The sequence below is a fragment of the Aphelocoma coerulescens genome, chromosome 2 (assembly GCF_041296385.1).
Source record: "Aphelocoma coerulescens isolate FSJ_1873_10779 chromosome 2, UR_Acoe_1.0, whole genome shotgun sequence".
NCBI classification, from domain to species: Eukaryota; Metazoa; Chordata; class Aves; order Passeriformes; family Corvidae; genus Aphelocoma; species Aphelocoma coerulescens.
In genome coordinates, this window is record NC_091015.1 from 99,279,770 (window position 1) to 99,301,744 (window position 21,975).

The following is a 21,975-nucleotide window of genomic DNA, read 5'->3' on the forward strand; positions in this document are numbered from 1 at the left end:
TGGTTCTATACTGCATTTGCAACAGCTATATATGATACCCTGGTTTAAGATCTCTGCTGCTTGGATTAGACTGCTACTAGTGCTTAGCCTTATTACCATAAAACTAGGTTTTATGCTCTAAATTATGTACATCTGTCTTTGACAAAGGAAGAAGATCTGGGAAAGTTGTAACCTGGCTAGCAATAGATAAATCCCTACCTAGTGACCTGCAGTGTTAACTTTCATTCTCAGATTCACTTTCATCTTCAAAATAAGTACATGTAATCTTGGCTTTACAGCAGTTTCATACTTTAAAATGTCCATTTGTGTCTGCTAAATAATGCATTTTGCAGTCCACATTTTTGTGGTTCAGCACTTAACAGCATTAAGTTGAGAAAGATGAGTTGCACGTGTGAAATCTGAAGTTGGAACGGAGACTGTTGTAATGACCTACAGGGAAGGGATGCATGAAATGAGGAATGCATGTCTGACACACAATTTTTACAGTTCATCTGTTAGGTACAGTAAATATTTGAGCCTGAAGACTTTACACAACTGTTCGTAACTGCATTGTTAAAAGCATGCTTTTCTAATAGACCATCCAAATTTTTCAGTAATTTTACATTCTTCTAAAATTAAACACTGATACCCTTTAATTTTGATTTTCTGTAGATCATTCATGAGTAGGTGAAACTTCAAGAAGCTATCTATAAGCTTCTAGCCATTTAATTTTTTTTATTTTCTTATTTTCAAAACTGTTCTGTTTTATCCTTTGCGTGTCTGTATGGAGTAGCAACTTCAGTATGTGAGCAAAATTGCTCAGAATTGTTCTGAAGTACTTGATTATTTATCATCAAAAGTTCTCCAAAGCTGCGTTCTGTCAGCCAGTGTTTGAAACTTAAGAATGCAGTATAATTTAAGCATCTCTTAGAAGTGTATAGCTTTGAGTTTATTATAATGGCTAAATAAATGCTGTATCAGATAATAAAACACAAGGAGACCAAGCTTAACCTCAGGCAGGCGTCTTTTATTTCAGCTGCTGCTCATATCTGCCATCCTGGAATGCTTTAAATTAAATCATATTCCCATAGAGATTGTCTAATTAAATCAATGTCTGTATATAGTAATTTATTTTATAAATTACTGTTCATCACCCTGGACCTTTTATGATTATGGGGAGATAAATATAAACTAAGTCAGCCTAGTAATATCCCTGCTAATTAAGCTCACTTGTAGAATTGTCAAGATTGGAAGAGACCTTCAAGACCATCCAGCCCAACCATCCACCCAGCCACTACCACTGTAACCCCTAAACCACATCACCCACTATCAGATCCAGGTGCCTCTTGAATGCCTCCAGGGATGGAGACTCCACCACCTCCCTGAAGGCTTGCAAGTCCTGTTTTCTTTTCTTCTACTTTTCCAAACATTGAGCAACTTTTTGGCTACACAGTCTTCAACAGAAAGGCTAAGGACAAGTTTATAATAAAAAAAATCTTTAAAAATTACCTTTGAGATTAAGTAATTTATGTTCTTTCTCAAATTATTATGAAATGGGGAAATCCTTTTTTCTGAGGGGACGTGCATTTTGATGTACTAATGAAAATGAGCCTGAATTTAATGAAATTACAAGCCTTTGGAAAAATCTTATTTTTAATATGCTCATCAGCGATTACTTAAAACATTGCTAACTTCTGTGAAGATCTGTTAGAGTTTCCAGCTTTTGCTCAAGTAGACTTCTGCAATTGCAACCATGTACAGTTGTTCTCTAGGCTGATCGTGAGCTGCTTGGCCACTTGCTCTTTGTGATGTGAGAACAAATAACTTCTTCCATGGGTGGGTTGTCCATGGCTCCCATGAGTCTTAAGTAATGGGGAGATGGGAGGTGATGGGTTTGAATGCAAAACTTGAACAAGTTCATATGGAACTTGCAGCAGAGGCTGTGGAGATTAAGAAGAGATCCAGGACTAGACATTACAGTAAAGAATGGACTAGAAGATCATCTGGCTGAGAAGGGAGTGACCAGCCAGAAGGGTGTAATATCATGTGGGACTGAAATGAACTGGAATTCATTTGGACTAAGAGAATGGAAGCAAAAACTGGTATGAGGTAATAGATCTGATGAAGATATTATATAGGTGGAGAATAGGAACAGGCCAAGTATAGGACTGGGGAGAAACAGGTGTAACCAGAACCGCAACTACAGACAGAATGATAAATGGAGACCAGGATTGGAGAGGGAGAAATTTAGATAGAGCATCAGAGAAGCTAGAAATGGGAAGAGGCAGGCAAAAACAAGTTGTATTTGTATTGTATCTGAATACAGCTGTGATAGGGGTCTGAGAGGCATTGAACATCCTTGCTGGACAAAAGTTGGTTCTAGGAGCGATGTTCCAGGAATGGAGATGGAGACCAGGAGTCAAGGCTGCAATGAATGAGATTTGAGATACTGTTTTAGGCTGGAAGGAGCTGGACAAAAATTGCATTTTCAAGAAATGGGAAGAATAATTTGTGGCCACTGTGAAGGACTTTGCATTTCTGATAATCACTCTTCAGATGGGAAATGTCTTGATAAAATGCTTTGTTTCTATCTGCTACTATACCAGTCAGAAATTTGTGATTTGAAGGTCTGCAGTGTATTCCAGTCTGTACCACAGCATGACAGTTGATGGTAGACAGTCGCATAATCAGACTTTCCCCAGATGGTCACTAATTTAGTTCGTGGATTTCAAACTTCTGAGTTCATTGCTTCCTATTGCTTCATTTGCAGACAAGCTGAGAAGTCTCTAATACTTTATTGACTTAATAACTTAATTTAGAAAATTTGCTTTGCAGTGTTAAGTTCTTGGAAACTGTAACTACCAAGAAAAATGGGACACCCAGAATTAGAGGATGCATTTCATTTTCATTTGTCAGCTCAAAGAAGATCTCTGAAGAAAAAATTGTGTTTTGTAATGGAGAAGCTTGCTATTAGAAAACCTCTGAGAATATTAGTAAATCTATGCACAGAATAATGTATACAGTAAGTAATGCATGGGGCAGTGCATAGAACAAAAAGAAATAAACAAAGCAGTTTCATTTGTCAGCTCAAAGAAGATCTCTGAAGAAAAAATTGTGTTTTGTAATGGAGAAGCTTGCTATTAGAAAACCTCTGAGAATATTAGTAAATCTATGCACAGAATAATGTATACAGTAAGTAATGCATGGGGCAGTGCATAGAACAAAAAGAAATAAACAAAGCAGTCACCAGGTAGTTGCTGATTGCTTCAGTGCTATTTACTTAGTTCAAAACGTGGCAAGACCAAATGCAAAACAGTTAGATATTAACATATCTAAAAAGTTGAAGCTCTCTTCCAGAAATCTGTTTTCTAGGAAGTAGGTAATGTGCAATGGAAAGTTAGCCAAGTCTGTCCTTTCCTAAGCTTGTCATAACTGTCACTCGTTCTTCTACCTTGTGTGTGAAGCTTATGGACATTGGTTCATTCTCTTAAATTAAAGTTATTTCAGGGGTTTTTTTTTATCCTAAACACTGGTAAATAAGTTGATCTTTTAATCATACTGCTGACAAATGTTATCCACGCCAAATTTTTAAAGGCAGCACCAAATTTAACCCTGCTCATCTGTTTTCCAAGGCAATAGTGAGGCTTATGTGAGTCCTGTAAGTCTAGTTGTCAATCTTCCTTGCAGAAAAATATCCAGACTGGGTGAGGCATGTGATTTTAGCAAGGTAGAGTCTATAAACAAATACTGTGATTCTGAACTTCAGGATCTAGATGTCAGGCTATCACATGACATTTGCTTTCATCTGGACCTTTGAAGATTTCTAGTAGTTTCTGCACGGTTGGACACAGTGCAGGAGAAGCCTTTTCTCTGTGATGCAGCTCTGACATCTGCACCTGAAACTGAAGGCTGGAATGGACCTAGAAAGGCAGAGATCTCAGTTTTAAATACTCTGTGCATACAGGCCATGGATGCTGATGTACATACCTTAAAAGCCTTTCAAGCCTTTTGGGTTTTGTTTTTCTGTATTGAAGTACTGATTTCTACTTTACCTTTCTGTAGCTAACAAGGATGCAGATTAAATACTGGTCTTTCCTGCAAACCTTTTATTCTTGCTTTGCTATACATTTTCTACCATACAGTATTTTGGTGCATTCCATAGCCTTGGTGATCAGATGAAGGTTCAAAGTCATATCAATGTTATAAAGGGAAAGCGTATCCATGAAGTTTCAGGGTTTTTACCTGTACCACCTTCCTATTGTAGAACATCTCTATAAAGATCTATTTTAATTGGAAGGGAATATATTCTCTGTAGTGCACAGCCTGTTTGACCTGCCCACATTTTTATTATTTATGATTTCTGTAGTGTCTAATCAAAAATTATTTGGCTTTTTTGCCTGGTACTGATTTGATAGAGAATCGCTATTAATCTAGGTGCTGAATCCATGTGTTGTTAGCATTGCTTTCACAAAATATTCATCTACACTGTCAAATAATGGAAACCGTAGTAATTGGTGGCAGTCTAATGAGCAAAATAAGTTCTAATTATCTCATAAACCTGCTTTTATGACTGGAAATACAAAAATATATTGCCTGAAAGTAGTGTTAGCTTAAGCCACTGGAGAAATTGAAGAGACTTTAATTCCATACATCAGGTTGCCCATATATCCCAAGAATAAGGTTCTCCATAGGTAGGAAGAAATGCAAATTGAGCTCAGAGTAACAAAGAAAGCATCATACTTCCACCTCTCCTTGACTCTTTGAAGTAAATAGCTCAAATCTTGCCTCATTTATACAAGGATAATTAGAAATTTATCTTAAAATCAGCATAGTGAAAATGAAATTGAAAGTCTCCATGAGGATTTCCACAATTAAAAATGTCAAAAATAGGATTAAATTGTTACTTGGTTGTGTAACATCCAGCATTTCTAATGGAGCAACGATATTAGAAATAACACCTAGATATCCCAATTCCCACTCCTCTGCTTTCATTAAGTCACTCTCTCAACATACACACTGAGGAAAAAGGTTGTAAGTACATGTGCATGCTATTATGATAAAATAGTAAAAATACAGTGAGTGCAGTTGATAATGAGTACTTAATACTTGTATTCCAGCAGTCCAGGACTACTTAGGTAATGCCAGGACTAAAATAACAGCCTCAAAAATACACAAGCAAACCCTTTCAGAAGAGACTAGTGGTTTTAAATAGAATCAAACTGTGAACAGCAGCTGCCTTGAAAATACCTCAAAACTGCTGAGTCACTGTGCTTGAAAATCAGCCCTCTTTTGAACTTGCTCACCAGTAATAAACACTGGACATCTCCAGTGATTTTTAGAATAGTTTCAAGAGTGTCATGGGAAATGGGGTGCTCTGGATAGGTGAATAATTTTTCTGCTTGTGGGGGAGGATTCCTGTGAACATTTAACCTGCAGTTTCAGATCTCGCATATGCATATACCAAAATTGGATTAAAATTGCATTCTGTACCTTATACTGCATCAATAATATAATCAACTATAAAACCTTACTTTTTTTAAATTTACTCTAGTTTGTCAGTAAAAACTTGGAGCAAATTTTCTCACAGTTTCCTATTTCTGAGAAGGCTTAAGGAAAAAATTGACTCCCAAGAGTGCATTATGCCAGAGATGTTGGTGAGAGGAAGATGACTGTTTTATGTGGGAGACAGAATTTATGAGAACATTTTCTTTAGTGAGGAAAAGGAACCTACTGTTAGTAGTATTGATAGTCACTAGGCAACAAGTCCCAGGCAGAATTTATATGGAAAATGCTGGATGTCAGAAATGCAGTGTTGTTATGGAAATGATTTATTATCAGCTAAAGGGAACTTTAAGGGAGTCAAGCAACTGACAATCTAATATAAGGCACATTTCAGGTTTTGGAGTAAAGTCTAGCAAGAATATAGCTGCTGAGTCTGTCGCTAAGTGGCTGTGTGTTTGCCTAGCTTCAGGCTTCAAGCTTATGGTGGGATACTGATTTGTTGCTTTACATCTCTCATTGATAGAGAATAAACTTGGACAGGAATCAGCTCTTTACAAGAATTAACTGCGGGAGGGATTTTATAGCTAGTATATTTTAGGATTTTTTAGGCCTTTTGAGTGTATTGATTCTGCTTACAGTTCTGCTCATCCTCTTCTCTACAGCAGTAAATCTTTCACAGTGGAGGCCAGGTCTGCTATCTTCCTCAATATCCTCGTTGCCCAGTGATCAGTCTCCAGGCATCCTGCTTCTGAAAATAGAGATTCTGGTTGACTAATATTCTGTATAGCACCAAATTGGTTGTTTTTGTAAACAATGAAACCTGAAGCTGGTCTTTTCCTCTGGCATTAAAATCGATTCCCTAAAATAATAGCCAGGAGTCTCTGCAACTTGGGCTAAAATGCATAGTGAAAATGCCTGTGATTGGCCTTTTATGTGCTGGCAAAAGACTACAAGTCTTGCACAGAGTCCACTCAGTGAGGCCTCTGGATGCTGCTGTAAAATCAGATATGAAACAGTACAGTATTTGTGGCCTTTGGGCATTACTGTAAGGATACAGTGTCAGGATACAGACCTTCATTTCCACAGCCATGTCCTGAAGTCACTTGCACCGAAGAGAAGATTTTGGACAAGTGTGAGCAAGTGATGGTTTTTGTAGGACCAAGGGACTCACAGTTGTAAGACTTCTTTGGCCATCAGAATTCTAAAATGAATGCTGCTTTTACCCTGTGTACTGTTACCAAGTGTTTACAGTTCCACTGACTGGGCATCTGTAGTATTTTCACTGTGTTTAGTATCTCATAAGAATCTGCATATAATATTTGATTTTGAAATATAAATGATACCAAGGAATTGATGGTCCTAATTCAGGGACACTTTTTTTCTTTCTTCTATGTAAAGATTTGATTTTTTTTTTTTTTAGCTACCCATTACCTTCTCATTAAGAATTTAAGGTATCCCATGGTTCTCTTACTGCCCTTGGTAAGAAGGTCATGCTGCTGCCTTAATGCTTGCAAATTTTTTTAAAGTGTGTCTTGGACCTTGTCCAGTAATCTTGATCATGTCCCAATTATCTAATGTTTTTTACTATATTTTTCTACTGTATTGGGTTCTAGTACCAAAAGCTCTTTTCATTGTTCTTCCTTATTACTCCATGTTACTAACAATATAGTAACATGGTTGAAAATTATGTTTAGAGCTCATACATAAACATCATGATTGTTACCTTTTATAGACACAAAGTGCTTTGCACAGTGTTTTCATACTTGCTGGAACAAATATAAAAGTGTTTATATTTGTCACTGTTGCAGGATGATGTAGAATTTTCCCCCACTGTTATTTAAAAGTTGTTATAGTCATGAGATCTTGGTTATCCATGGGCTAATTATCCAAGCTGTAGATTACCTGTGTGTTGTTACTTCCAGCCATTCCCAGGCTGCAGCAAAACCTGCAGCCACACTAGAAAAGCATCTACATTTGATGTGTTGTGAATTGTGGTATTTTTTCAGGAAGCACTGCTTTGCCTGCTAGTGCTTAGTTTCTTCTGCTTTCCACAGTTTCCAAGTATTTGAAATTTAAATATTCCTGTGAATTATACCATAATCTTATTATATTTTGGAATAACTGTTTTCATTTTATAAAAGCTGGTATTCTTCTCCATTATGTCTTGTGTTCTTAATAGGTGACCACTAACTATATTCTAGTACACTGATTTACAATGTTAAACTTTATTCAGATGATGTTGTTTCAAGTGAAAAGTGCCTCATAACCATTAAATATGAAATTGTGAGTGGTTTGACCTGTATTCCAACACAATATGAAATCTTAAGTTCCCAATTCAAAAAGTTTCTGAAAACCCAGGGTTAAATCCATAAATGTACCAAGGAAATATGTTTTTTTATTATAAAATTTAATACAAAATACATCTCATTGGTCAGCTTGGTGGGGCCTGTTAGGCCTGGTTGTTGGTATTTGGTTGGTTTTTATTATTTCAGCAGTATGAGATGAAAGTAACTTCTTTGACGTCAGTCAGTTTTTCCTCCCAGCCTCTGTTATTGATAGTAGAATATGTGTATCAACCAGCCTTAATTAAGTTTTAAGAATAATCCCGTTCTGCTAGTTACATGGAGAAAAGCCTGTGGTTGTGTTAGCTGGGATTGTCTTCCTTGTTTAGCATTTATGTTCTTGGAATTCAAAGCAAAATAATCCCATGGCTATGCTTTTGAAGTTTGTTGCTGGGAAAATGCTAGAGCTGATACCTCTGCCTCCAAATACCCAGATCTCTGGGTTCTCACCTGTTAAAGGCAAGATCTAACTTGCAGAAGGAATACTTCATTTGGGAAATGTCAAGTGCAGTGAATAGTAGGGATGGTAGTAGTAAAAGAACCTCATAGTGAATTCTTCTGCATTACAGGAGTACAAACGCAAGTTAGCCAGAGTGTCCCAAGTACGGAAAGAACTCAGGTCACGGATCCAGAACCTGCCTGATCTCTCTCGACTTCCCAACGTCACGGGCAGCCACGTACACCTACCGTTTGCAGGAGACATCTACAGCGATGATTGATTAGCAGAACATCCCCCATAACCTCTGCTTTTCTGTGAAATGAGGGGTAGGCCAGACCGATCAGTACTCTTGTAGTATTATTTTTGTATATTGTTGCAGAGTGTCAGTAAAAATACTTTAATAATTTATAAAAAATCGTTTAAAAAGTTGATTTGTTTACTATTTTATTGGCGAGTGAACATAAGGGTACATTTATAAAAGTGGCATCTGTGTCTGTTACATTGAAGAATGAATAATTATCTTTTGTAAAGATTTTAGTTGGGTGCCCTGTAAAAAACATACTAAGATTTTTCTTATGTACCCTGTATTTAATATAGATCAACATATAATCAAAACATAATTCTAACTTGAGACATTTCCGTTGCTAGTGAGGAGGTGAAATGTGGAAATCACAGGCTTATGTTTGCGAGAAGGTCGATGCAATTTAATGCAAAGTTAAAAGTGATCTTACTGTCCATGACATTTAAATTACCCACTCCCAAAACAATGTGGGGTTTTTTTAAGTAAATCCTAATAACCCATGTTCTATTGGAAAATATAAATCACGTTACACTGAGCAGATCTTCAAATGACTCAAAATACTGCAATATTTTTTTACACTTTAGAAGTCAGCATGTAGAAAGTGTACAATTGACCAGTTTAATTATGTTTTGAAATTGTAGCTTTTTACAGCTGCTTAGTTTCTAAATCGAGGGACCATTCATTTGTAATCTAATCCCTTTCTGGAACATCTGTTTCCATCTAAAAAGGTTAATCCCAGAAATGTGAAGCCATTTTACAGTTTTAATTAAATTGAAAGGTCATTCTCTAAACTGTCTCAATTGCTAAGTGCCCATTATTAAAGTTTGATAATGTACCATCCATACATGCAGCAAGATGATGGTTTAGCTGTACTGCACATCCTCTTCCACTGAGAAACCCTGGAGGCCAGCATGGGCTACCACCTCCCCACCTTCACCTGCTCCAGCAAATATTTCTAGATCTCGATTGTCTTTTTTCTCACACAACAGGAGGATACAGTTCAGACCTGTGTATAAGTCAAACAGCAGAAAATTATTGCCCAGTTAAAAACTGTTGCATGGCATAAATGTGGTATTTGTCTGGAAACAGCTGAATTTGTGAAGAATCCTTGTTTTCCATACTGTGCATCAGCTTTTAAGTTCACTTAAAAAGTTAAAGGTGCAGACAGGCATTTAGCACATTGGCAGAAAGTTTAGGCTTTTCAATCCATTGGAATGAGCCATGTAATCGTTGAGTGATTTTAAAAATGCCTACCTGTACGTTTGGCATTCAGATGACCTTAAAAACCTGGGCTGCAAGTGTTTTGAGTTGACTATATCATAGGAGTATTTCATGACTGCATTTTGTTCATGGTTTTGAGCTTGTCAGGCATTATCTTGTACCAGTTAAGTTCACAGTTTACAAGTTTATAGACCTCACATGAAAGCAAATTTTTTTACAAAAAGCTGTTCTTTCTTTTCAAAATTCAAAATCGTCCTGGAGTAAAATTGTTGAAGATCATTATCTGTTACTTGTTACTGGCTTCTACAGGGCTAATCATTAGAGTACGTGTAGGATGTGAATGGAGAATAATCATTCTTTTTAAAATAGATACACTTGGACATAAGCATCTCAGTCCACTTATCTCTTCTTGTGGAAGTCGCCATGAATTAGACCTCAGTTAAGTAGGGAAAAAACCTGAAAAGATAAAAATACAAGCTGTTGACATAGCAGTCCATAGCATGCAGTGTAGAATACTGATTTCCTAAAAAAAAATTCTGACTGACAAGTAGGAGTGCTCAAAATAGTTCATCGGAGCTCACTAGCTGCCCAAAGATTTCTAAGTTTCAAGTGGCTGTTTTCCACTCCATAGGAAAAAAAAGAGCTGACTATATTGAATCCAGAGGATTTAGTTCCTTTTGTTTAAGTGTAATATGCAAAAAACGTAACACTTACTGGCATCTTTTCAGTGTAGATTCTTGATAAGAAAATGTTCTGATACAATTTTAATGTTTTAAATATATCTGTTCTAATACGTTAAACTCATCCCATAAATTCTTACACACGCGTATGTGCATTGCAGTTGCAGTTAAAGCTCAGTTTTGCTAAAGAATAGCACCAAATTTGTGATAAATATTAAACCAGTTTAATCTATTAAAAATTACAAAACAAATCATAAAACAAGAAGTATAAATAGTGTGTTCACGGTTGAATTCCATCCCTTGAAAACTTAATTTATGCCCAGAGGTGATTATTAGTGCATTGACAAGGCTTATTTGACTGCGCTGAAAGATCTGTCTTGGATACTCAGAATCATAGGGAACTAAGCTTAAACAATCTTTTGCTGCCTGAACTGAGAATAGTTATAATAATAAAATTGAATGCTGAATTTTCTTGATCTCTCAAAGGTTTTAAAAAAGACATGACACTTATTTCACTGGATTTGGTTTTCCTATTCATAACTCCTAGTGATTGCTTATCTACAGTTAATGTAGAACTGATAAAAGAATGAGGAAGAAACCTCAACTTTTTCTTGATGTATATAAGTTTTAATTTTGAGAGAGTGTTATTTTCTGGATATATTTTTCTTTATTTTACTGTGAAATTGTTTACTGCAAGGAGTTTTTCACAGCTGGGGTTTTGGAAATTATCCCACAATATTTGGAAAAGAGGACTTGTTAAAGGCAAAGGTCACTCTTATAGCAAGTGTCATATATTAATGGCTGAATGGTATGTTGGGGTTTTTTTATTTATATGGGAAAGGCATCAGGTATCAAGTAGTTAGGAGATTTATATTGTAACTGTAATAGCATAGCAGGAGATAGCATGGTACGGTACAAATGCAGCCCTGTAGTGTCAAAAAATACCTCCAAATTCTCAGGTTCCAAAGCTTAATGTACGTACTTCTGACATCTCAGGAAGAAAAGAGGCTGGGCGGGGAAGGGTAGGGAGCTGAGGAGACAAAGAGGAGAACATGCCTGGGTGGAAAGGTAAAGCAAACCACATGTCAGCTTCTGTCAAAACAGAAATAACTGTGAGGCTGGGCAGCACGATGTTTTATCTGTAGGTGGGATTGCACCACAGAACTGCTTTGGGGTGTTGCCACCCCAGGAAAGAAAATGTGTGGGTATATATACCCTGCCTACCTCTTCTGATGTGGTCTGATTCTAGGCAAACCAGAATGCCTGCCCTACAAAAGGCACAATTGTAAAATATCTGAACATTTTTCATCTAATAATAAAAGCATAATAATTAGATTATTTGCTTCACTATATTGCACTTTTATTGAGCGTTCTCTGAAAAAAGCAAAGAGATTCCTGCAACACTTTGCCATATGAGAATGCTTACCTTGGAGGTCACTGGGACTGCTTGTATATTCTAGTGTTTGCAGGCTCAAGCTGTGTTTTTTGCAGAATGTTTTGAAAGATATCAGGAATACTACCCCACTTCTGTGGTTTTAAAAATAAATGTGAAGTCCTTAGTTACAAAAATTACCATTCTTAGAAATTTTGTTTCATTGCTTCTTTTGGAAATTAGACTACAGCCTGCAGTAATATTAGCTTGTCTGATTCACTTTGTTAATGTTTGTATTAATACATTAAAACGCCTCTGTTAATCCCTAGCAACACAACCCAAACTACAGGCTTATCATGTATTTTATCCGAGTAGTCTTCCGAATGTCAAACTGAGAGCTTTCATGATGATGAAATTACATTCCTGTTTACCTGAAGTTTAGAAAGACATTGTGCTAGGACTTGCACAGACTAATGCTGCTCTCACAAATCAGTGGTAACTCAGTCTGGTACTTCGATGATGACCCAAAATACATTTGTAGGATACAGTAGCCGGCAGTGCAGATGACCATGGAGGATATGGAAATCATACATAGGCTTGGTTGGCCCTCTGCAGAAGAGCCTTTTGAAATGTAAGGAAATAGATCTGTGGGTTTTTTCAGTGGGAAAATCAGTGAAAACCAGCACGTCTAAAATTTGATGGTGACATTTACAAATACTTAGGCCAGTTCTGCTCATTACATATAATCACAGTGACTATTCCTGCAAGTAGAGAAAGCAGACTCAAACATAGTGTCTGAAGTGGAATTTTTTTCTAATGAATGACCAATTTTGTCTCGGCTCCTATTTCAGTGTGTCATTTATCTTGATTAAGTAGTAAATCTCTTCCATCGTGTTATTTAGGAATCTAACTCTGATTTCATATTTACAATAGTTAAAGTATCCTACTAAGCATGATGTTTTTGTGGGAATTTGCTAAAGTTCAATAGCACTCATTACTTGTTTGCAACAGAAATAGACTCATTTGTTAAAAGCTAACAAGAAAAGTTTGAAATGTAAAGATGTTTCATTATTGTGCTTTTCTGACAGAACCTGTAATCCTTGTGTAATTTATGTCCTCAGAATAACACCTGTATGTACGCTCTTTCATATTTAATAAAACATTGTTGTAAAAACATCTTTGATAATGTTCATTGCTTGCCTACTCAATCTCATGGTGGGAAATGGCTTTCATGTAAACTGCTCCTTATACTCAGGAATCAACCAAGATCTCATGGTGAAGATGCTGAGGAAATGATTGATACTAATTTTGAGGTTTATTACTCTCTGTATTTTGTGTGACAGTTTTCAGTGAGGAGGCAGTGCATTCAAGGGTCTGAGGTCCTATCTCTAGAACTGTAAATTTAGTTGAGCTGGTTACTTTAAAACACACTTTGTAACATTTTCAGTGTGGTATGACACAAGTACTGCCAGTGATACACATGCCATTGCCCAGTAGAATTTGTGTGAGCTGGGAAATAACTCTCACTCTCTAATCAAATGCCTCTTTGCAGGGCTGTATGCTTGAAAGAGACCTTCGTCTCTTGCTTCACAAAGTCTGGCTGAAGTTCTGCCCTCTCTGAAATCAGTGAGGGCTTTTCCTCTCTCGAGTTGTCCTTCCAGCTCTTCAAACACAAGCCACTAACATGGCCTGGAGGGGAGCTCAGCAAGTCTTTCACAGCCAACAGTTAGCCTTCAGTGTTCAGTCAGGTACAGGATGGTAACGTGTCCCAAAGGGAAGAATGCATGACACGCATAAATGTGTGTAATATATGTCTACATAGAAGCCTCTGATGTGTGGGTGTGTAGGTACCTATATACATAAAATGTATAGAGATAAGTTTATACATATGCGTGTCTGTTTTTCAATACACCAATTCTGTGAAACTCCAGTTAACAGGAAAAACAGACTCCATTAAAGGCTTAGGAATAATATAAGAGCACTGGAGATTGTTTCTACCCAGCATTTTGAAGCTGGCAAAACAAGGAAAGGCACATACTGAATGACTTTTTCCCTTTTGTTCCCAGAATAAAGTCTAATAGCTCACAATAACAATCTTTTTTAACAATGCATCTGGACATATCTGACAACTCTGGTAATTCCAAAGAAAAAAAGATGTTGTTTGGAGCATGACAAGGCTCCATCTCTGTTAACAAATAGTGTGCTGCAATGGTAACACTTGGTGTGCAGAGCGCCTGCAGCTCGGTGCCTACCACCCACAAAACACTTGGAGATGCGGAGTTTAGACAAGCTCTCCTGTGATCCTGTGGATAGACTACCCATTAGCTTTCCCAGCACACTGGCTGTGTTCCCCCCTTTATGTCTTTTATCCCTTATCTGTAGTTTTATCCAAAAGGAATGCACTCTTGAGACCACAAGGTGTTGTGTAAGAAGCACTGTAAACAGAGACAACAGGGAAATGCGCTTTGATCTAACAAACACGATAATGTTGGGGCACCTTAAAACACAGCAGATGCCTGTGCTGGGTTCACATAAGCCTCATGGGAAGCACAGCAGTACCTAATGTGAGTACTTTTAATAGGAAAATTTATTGCATTTTTTTTTTCCAAACACTTCTGTGCAACACACATTTTCCATCAACAAAATGAAGTATTTTTCCAGAGGACTGGATTGTGAGTACAGGAACAGGTGAATTAATACCAAGTTCTACACCGGAAAAGGCAACACTAAGGTTTGTATTTTGATTAGAGAATGGCAGTTCATTTTATCCTACACGAACTTAAGAGACAAAGAGCAGTGAACCCTTCAGTTCCTGTGCAAGTGTACAGGGGATATAAAAAGGTTACATGCCAATCTCTGAGACTCTAAGTACAGTTAACAGTTAACAAACTATTCTTCATTGCCCTGGACTGCTTCGCAGTCCACCAAGTTAGCGGCTGGTCCTATTTATTAAGCAGTGTTCTCTGAGTCTGAAGGCACTTAAACTATTTATTAAACTAGCAAAAACAAAAGAAAAATACAGACATTGAAATCCAAGAAAGTAAATGCTTTTAACTAACTGGCTCTCTTTTTCAGAGGGGAAGTGTGACACACCATTTGCAGAACCATCATTGCAGATTGTAAGCAGGACAGTCTATAACCTCAGTCCTGAACGGTGACTTTATACTGTCCTCTCTCATCTCTGTGCCAAAATTAAATTGAAAATCTTTAATCTCGACAATTAAATGGTCCTAGTGGGACCATCATCAGCAGGAAGCTGATAAATCCTGGCTTTTAATTCTTGGGGCATCAGAAACTGCAAAACATGTTCAAGATTCCCAAGCACATTAAACTGGCTATCTTCTCATCTCCCTCTGGCAGACAATCACTCCCCTTGGAAACAGAGCTTCCTTCTAAAAAATATGGTCTATGCTTTCACAAAGTACAGGTTGTGAGCTTGAGTTTTAAAGAAATCACTTTGTTGATTTACTAAAACTGGAGCAATGTTTATTGCTGTCGTCTTTATTACTTTGAAATAATATATAACTAAAGTAAAGTCAAGAAGGTTTTGAAATCTGCATTCTGGCTTTTCTCTTTTTCTTCTAGGTCGAGCATCCGTTTTAGCTTAGAGAAGTGAAATTTGGAGTTTCGGGGAGTCTTGGAAGCAGAGTTGGTTGTTGCCTGTCCAGATTCACGTCTCCTGAAAAACAGAAGGCTCAAATGTCTTCAAGGGGAGAAATCAGAATTAACATTAACTGTAAAAGCACGCATATATAATTTGAGTGAATAATATTCAAGAGAAATAGTGTACTTTCATGTGCAAGTGAGCAGTCAGAAGTATAACTTTGTTATGCAAATTTAAAGACAGATATTTTGCATTAATGACACAAACAGGCATTCTTTCCACACAGTGGCTTTTCATGAGAATCTTTGATTTTAAAGGTTGGAAAGTTAAAATTGATCTCGTCAACCATACCAACTGAGAAATACACTTAGTTACTAATTAAAACTTTATTAAATGACTGATCTAAAATCAACAAGATGTAATACACTCTACTTGGCAAAGTGATGCTTAAACAGGAAAGAAACAGGTACCTGGAAAGTGATGAGGGACTGTTCCCTTTAGATCCCAACCTACTGCAGCTTACAGGTGTCATTTTCTTTGCAGACTGAATTCTTACATCTGGTGTCTTCAAGCTAGATTTGATACCTGGAGTGCCACAATTTTGTGTTTTCGTTGCCAGAAAATCTCTGCTTTTACCATAATGTCTTGTTGTTTTGTTGCAAGATTTGCAAGTAACCAGCTATGGAGAGAAGAAAGGAAATACCAAGCTGCCTTTCAGTCTTTCCACCTTTGTTATAAAGCCATTAGAAGAATTATCCAAGCTGTTCTATAAATATTATGACACAAATTAAATATTTGCTTAAGTAAAATATGAGATACTAAAAAGTAACATACACTTTATAACTAGTATTTTAATCCAGGCTTCTTAAGCCAAACACATCCTTTGGGTTTATCTAGAAATTACTCCAATTCCCTACCAACTAATTTCAGGAGACTCATACCTCTGAATGTAATATTGTACAGTGAAATACAGAGAACAACCCTGTCAAGACAGATGAAACAGCATCTGAACTGGGCAAATCACATTTTGAGTGTACAAGATTCGCTGCGTATACAAGAGTACTCCTATACATTGGGTATTTGGCTAAAAAACGTGACATTCTGGGTCATCTAAAGTCATTAGCATATTCTACCCCCAATGAAGTTACACTGCACACTTTTCAGGGAGTCTTGGGATAAAATATTTAAACTACTCTCAAACCCAGTCATCCATTTAACTAAAACCAGCAAGCCTCAGTGAACAAAGACAAGGCTTTGTATTAGGGCAAAAGTACTTACTACAACAAGGAGAATGTTCTAAACAAAGGGCACTTTCTCTTCTCTCCTCTCTGTACCTCTAGGCTGCAGGGAACTTCAGCAGCACCGTAAGCTGAGAGGTGCATCAGAACAGATCATGTCACACAGTCACAGAGACTGTCAGACATTAGTGATATCCCTTACTGCCATGGCAACTACTCATAGTAAGAGATATGAGAGTAACACAGCCAGACAGCTTTCTGAGGCACCAAACAGACTGACAGAAAGACAGTTGCGTGATGCTTCTGGTTAAAAAAACATACTCAAAAGACTGTCACAAAAATGTCTAAGCAGTTTTGAAAACATCTACACCAAATCATTCTTCATTTCAAAGTGTGTAAATTTAACTAAATGCAGACTGTTTAGTAAAACTTACATTTAGAGATGCTGAAACATTTTTAGTTAAGTGTTTTGACTTCCTCTACACATTATTTTGTCAGCCTAACGAACCAAAAAAAAAAAAACAGCATTAACTTTTAGTGCTCAGGTATTGATGTATTTTTAGTTCTTCTAAATGAAATTCAGGTGGGAAAGAAACTCAGCATCTCATGGTGACTTAGCACTGTGTGGAATATAAATGGAGGTGACCACTTTACAATGCAGGAATTACTGGATTAATCATAGCACTTCGCAGCTAATTTCCATTCCCTGAAATGGATCAGCAGTTAACTCCAAAAATTTTTAAAGCCCTGAAACAGTCCCTATGTTTATATGTCTTTTTATGGCAGAAGCAATCTAAAATCAAGTTCTACTTGCTAAGAAAAGTCTCAGAGGTAAAACCTGCCATATTGTTGCTTGCTTTAATTTCCAACCACACTGGAATTTTCACTTTCACACGTCTCAGGTATTAGATTACCAGGATCTACATTGCTAATTTTGAAAGCTGCCAGTTGCTGACAGCATTTTAAAGACTTAAGACAAGAAACACTTAAATCATAATCCACAGGACAAATTCAAACTGAACGGAACACAAGTACAGCAAACTATAATTACATACCAGAGTTTAAACTGGGCCTATTTAAACTGAATTTTAAACTACTCATATGAATGCACAGTGTGTCCCTACAAACACTCTCCAGCTACACAGTAAGTCTAAGAGCCCATCATCATTTCATAGGACACTGCTCTGTTCATCAGTTGCTTAAAGAGACAGTTCTTAATGTACTCTCAACATTTGTGATACCAGAAAAGTAAACCAAAGATTTCAGCTTGCAGAATCACAGAATGTCTTGAGTTGGAAGGGACCCACAAGCATCATCAAATTCCAACTCCTGGCCTGGCACAGGGCATGCCAAGAATCACACCTTGTGCCTGAGAGTGTTGTCCCAATGCTTCTTGAACTCTGTCAGGTTGGTGCTGTGACCACTCCCCTGGGGAGCCTGTACCAGTGCCCAGCCACCCTATGGGTGAAGAACCTTTTCAGATGTCCATTCTGAAGCTCTACTGTGATCTACAATCTGGGGAGAGTGCCTTTATGAAGCATCTTATTTTGCTCTGACGCCGAAGAACCTTGGTGATATTTCCTCAGTTTAAATTTTTTTTTATTGACTCTTTAATAATTTTTGGTTTCACAAAATTTACTCCTGAAACCACAAGAGTCTCATCCAAGAAAATGCCAAGTGTGCCAGCAACTGCTGGGCACAATAGGGTGCTGTCTCATTTATTCCAACAACCATTCATATAACCTGTTGTAAAAATAGTACATACCTTGGCAACACTAGATTAAATGTATACTATTATTCTTCCAATAGTAATTAAATGTCACATTCCTGAGTACTTTTAGGAAAAATAACTGAAGTCTCAAGAAAAACATCAACTTGTTGAAATTACCTCTGTGGTTTAGTTTTGAAAGACTCCCTATAAACAGTAATATTCAGACAAATGTAAAAAATTCTACTAATACAGATGGTAACAATAATCGGATGTATCTGTGAGAGTCTGGTGAAATACATGAAGTAAAGCTTGTGTCAAAATGTATCTGCTCAACAACTGATAAAACTGAAACAAAGGCAGTAAATTAGATGTTTGTGTAGCTTCTCTAACACGGGGTCATGAGGTTTTTTTTGGAGAGAAAAGCTTACTGGTCTTGTCATTGTGTTCATGATCTATCTATTGTGGAAGGGAGATTTTAAAAATGTAATTTATGAACAGAAGTTATTCCAAAAAGAAAGGAACAGTCTTAAGCTTGTGAAAAAGAAATGTGTGGGCTCCTCTTCTAAGAGAAAGGCTTCTGTATCTTCTTTTTTATGCCACTGAAATAGGGACATGAAATTTACAGAAATATCATGTACTTGTCAGTTCCAAATAAATGTCCTTACCAGAATGCTTCTTGACTCCCTGTACTTTCTCAAAAGCTTCGTCTGTTTCATGTTAAGTTTATGGTTCTTTGCCTCTCGTTTAAGAACTTTCTCTATCTGTGGAGTCACTTTCATCTTTGGTTTGAGGCGTACCCGGTAGCTGTCAGGAACCAGGAACTGGAAGCAGTAAGGACATATTCTTTCTAATCCACGTTCATTAGCTACAGATAAATAAAGGCAAACGGATGAAATAACTATAAGCAAACTTGAAAATGATGTGTTTCGATTTTAACATTACCTATACATGTTCTCTGTTTTAAGATAACACTAGAACACAAGAGGAAGCTGAGCACCAGAATGTGGTCAGCCAAGTACAATTCAGGCTAAGTTTATGCATGGCACAAATGTACACAATATGTAATTGTAGATTTTCCTGAAAAAATGCAATCCCTTGCTAAAAATCTTTCACAATGGAGGTTCACAATTCTGCAAGGAGCTCCATGTGAGCACAATCTTCTACCAGATCAGGGACACCAAAGCCTTGTAAAGCTCCGTGCCCATTTTAAGTCTGAGAAGATGACAGGACCTCAGGCCGGGATGAAGAAACGCTTTGAGACAAATTTCAGACCTAATAAGAAGCTCGCTCCTGCATCTGCCTCATTAGCTCTTGCTGCCAGACCTGGACTCGGGCGCCTCTCCCTAATCCCCCGAGGAACACCTGGCCCAGCTCCCTGGCGAGCTCGCCATTCCTGCCGGGAGCCCCGCAGCGCTGCCCTGCAGGGGCAGCGCAGGGGGAAGGGGAGAGCGGAGGACGAGGGCGAGTCGGCATTCCCACGCTCCGGTCCTTCCGCAGCCTCCAGGCGCTGCTCTCCCACTGCAGGAGCCTCCGCCGGAGCGCGCCGGGCTCACGGGGCGCACTGCTCCGGAGCCCCTCTCCTCCGGCCCCGGTACCACCGCCTGCGCCCGGGGCCCCTCACTCGCCTCGGGAGTTGCGGAGCATCCACCTGCGCGGGAGAGAGGGAAAGCGTCACGGCGCGGCCGCGGGCACCGGGCGGGGACGCCCCACGCGTCACCGCCGGGCTCTCCCACCGCCCGTCCCCGCCCCGCCGCGCTTCCTTACAGCAGGAATCGCGCCTGTCCCGGGCAGACCCCCGCCAGCCGCTCCGCCGCCGCCAGCAGCCGCCGCCGCCCCATGGCGCCGAGCGCCCGCCCCGCCGGAAGGGAAGGGAAGGGAAGGCGGGCGATGTGCAGCGCTTGGCCGAGCCCCGGCGGCACCGCGGCCGCAGCACCAGGGTACCGGGCTGGGGCGGGCCCCGGGCGAGGGGCAGGGCCGGGGCCGGCCGGGGCTGGCGCTGGAGGGCGGCGGGGCCCCGCCTGTGGGCCCGGGGCTGGCGGCCGCGGCCGGGGGGCCGGGGGGAGCCGAGCTCGCCCCTCGCCCGCTCGCAGCGCGGTAGCCGCCCTGGGGAGCCGCTTGTGTCCTCAGCAGTGTGAAAAGTTTTTCCCGTAGGGAAGGAAACGTTTACCTTAGGGAAAAAACATGAGGAAGAACCGCTTTACGTTGAGGGTGGCAGAGCACTGGAACAGGCTGGCCCGGAGAGGTCATGGAATCTCCTTCTCTGGGGACATTCCAAATCCACCCGGATGCGTTCCTGTGTCACCTGCTCCAGGGGACCCTGCCTTGGCAGGGGGGTTGGACTGGATGATCTCCAGAGGTCCCTTCCAACCCTACCAGTTCTGTGATTCTGTGGGGAAAAAAACAAACAAAAAAAACCCCACAGATTTCTCTGTGAGGGGTTGTCAGGTGAAAGATCTGCTGCAGCATCTCCAGAAATCAGCAGTGCTGAACTTCATCTGTCACCCTCTCTGTTTGAGGTGCCTTTCCTGTGAATTTTGGTGACTGCATACTTTATCACTCTGCAAATATGTTTCCATTAAAAAAAAAAGAAAAAAGAAAAGAAAAGAAAAGAAAAGAAAAGAAAAGAAAAGAAAAGAAAAGAAAAGAAAAGAAAAGAAAAGAAAAGAAAAGAAAAGAAGAAACAACCTCCCTCCTCCCCCTCACCCCCCCCCCCCCAAAAGCCCCAAAACAAAACCTTCAGCTTTTCACCGTTTGATCTGTGTTTTATTAATTCCCTCGGCCCTGTTCATTTGCTAGACGTTTTTATCCTTTGATCTATTGGTAATGGTGTTCATTTAGGAGAGGTATTCAGCTGATCAGGCTTCAATATTCTATCAAGGAATTTGAATAAATATAATTATTTCTTATTTTCTGACATGGGGTAGCCGAGGACTTCAGAAGCAGAAAAGCAAGGGAGAAAAAGGAATTTCAAGACTTCCTTTAAGAGAGCTTTACAGCACAGTCAATAAATCCGGACTTGTTAATGAAATGTTCATAATAGCTACAATTAGGGCCTCTGCTGACTCTATTTTTTAATTGAAACTAATTTTTTCAATGAACCTTTCAGTATTACATTTTTGTTGCCGTGTTGCTGGCTTTTTTCATCCTAATTTTTAAGTGAACTCCTACCTTTTCTGACTGGAAGAGCAGGGATGTCACATAATACCTGTTCAAAACACAACCAGTGTTCATCAGTCAACAGATTTTTTGGCAAGTGAAATATTCCCATTTATTAATAATGGAGGGAGAAAATGAAAGTACTTTTTGAACACAAGTAAGCAAAAATAATTCCAACACTTTATTGAGGGGTGGGTCTGTTTTTATAATTTTTTAAGCACATTTGTTCCCTAGGGAAGTTGGTTGCAGAGGAAGAATGGTGAGGCAAGATAGTGCCATGTTTTTTTCCCAGCTTTTGCCTAGCTAAAGAGAAATGTGCTAGGGATTTCTTCTGACTGCTCCCTGCCCCTGGACTGGTGCAGGTGGGCCTGAGCATCTGCACCAGCACCGTGGATTAACTTTTTCTTGTGAGAAGAAATGCCTGAGTGAC

The 21,975-nt window shown here is 38.9% G+C and overlaps 2 protein-coding genes across 3 annotated transcripts in view; one reads left to right on the top strand and one right to left on the bottom strand.

Annotated features, from left to right (window-relative positions):
• Nucleotides 1-13,012, top strand: part of RPRD1A (regulation of nuclear pre-mRNA domain containing 1A) — a 44,279-nt gene extending 31,267 nt beyond the window's left edge. The window contains exon 7 of the mRNA XM_069004141.1: nt 8,393-13,012. Within this exon, the coding sequence (XP_068860242.1) occupies nt 8,393-8,542 (150 nt within the window). The 3' untranslated portion in view covers nt 8,543-13,012. The remainder of the gene's footprint in view (nt 1-8,392) is intronic.
• A 1,794-nt stretch (nt 13,013-14,806) lies between these two features.
• Nucleotides 14,807-20,265, bottom strand: C2H18orf21 (chromosome 2 C18orf21 homolog). 2 transcript variants are annotated; one of them, XM_069004145.1, is made up of 5 exons: nt 20,154-20,265; nt 20,015-20,037; nt 19,055-19,254; nt 15,911-16,119; nt 14,807-15,515 (listed from the first exon to the last, which is right to left on the bottom strand). In XM_069004145.1, the coding sequence occupies exons 1-5, from the start codon at nt 20,225-20,227 to the stop codon at nt 15,362-15,364; spliced, it is 660 nt and encodes a 219-aa protein (XP_068860246.1). In that variant the 5' UTR covers nt 20,228-20,265; the 3' UTR covers nt 14,807-15,361. The 2 variants fall into 2 exon arrangements, with proteins under 2 accessions (XP_068860246.1, XP_068860245.1); XM_069004144.1 differs by lacking the exons at nt 20,015-20,037; nt 20,154-20,265 and adding an exon at nt 19,713-20,007 and having other exon boundaries at nt 19,055-19,210.
• Nucleotides 20,266-21,975: the final 1,710 nt, after the last annotated feature.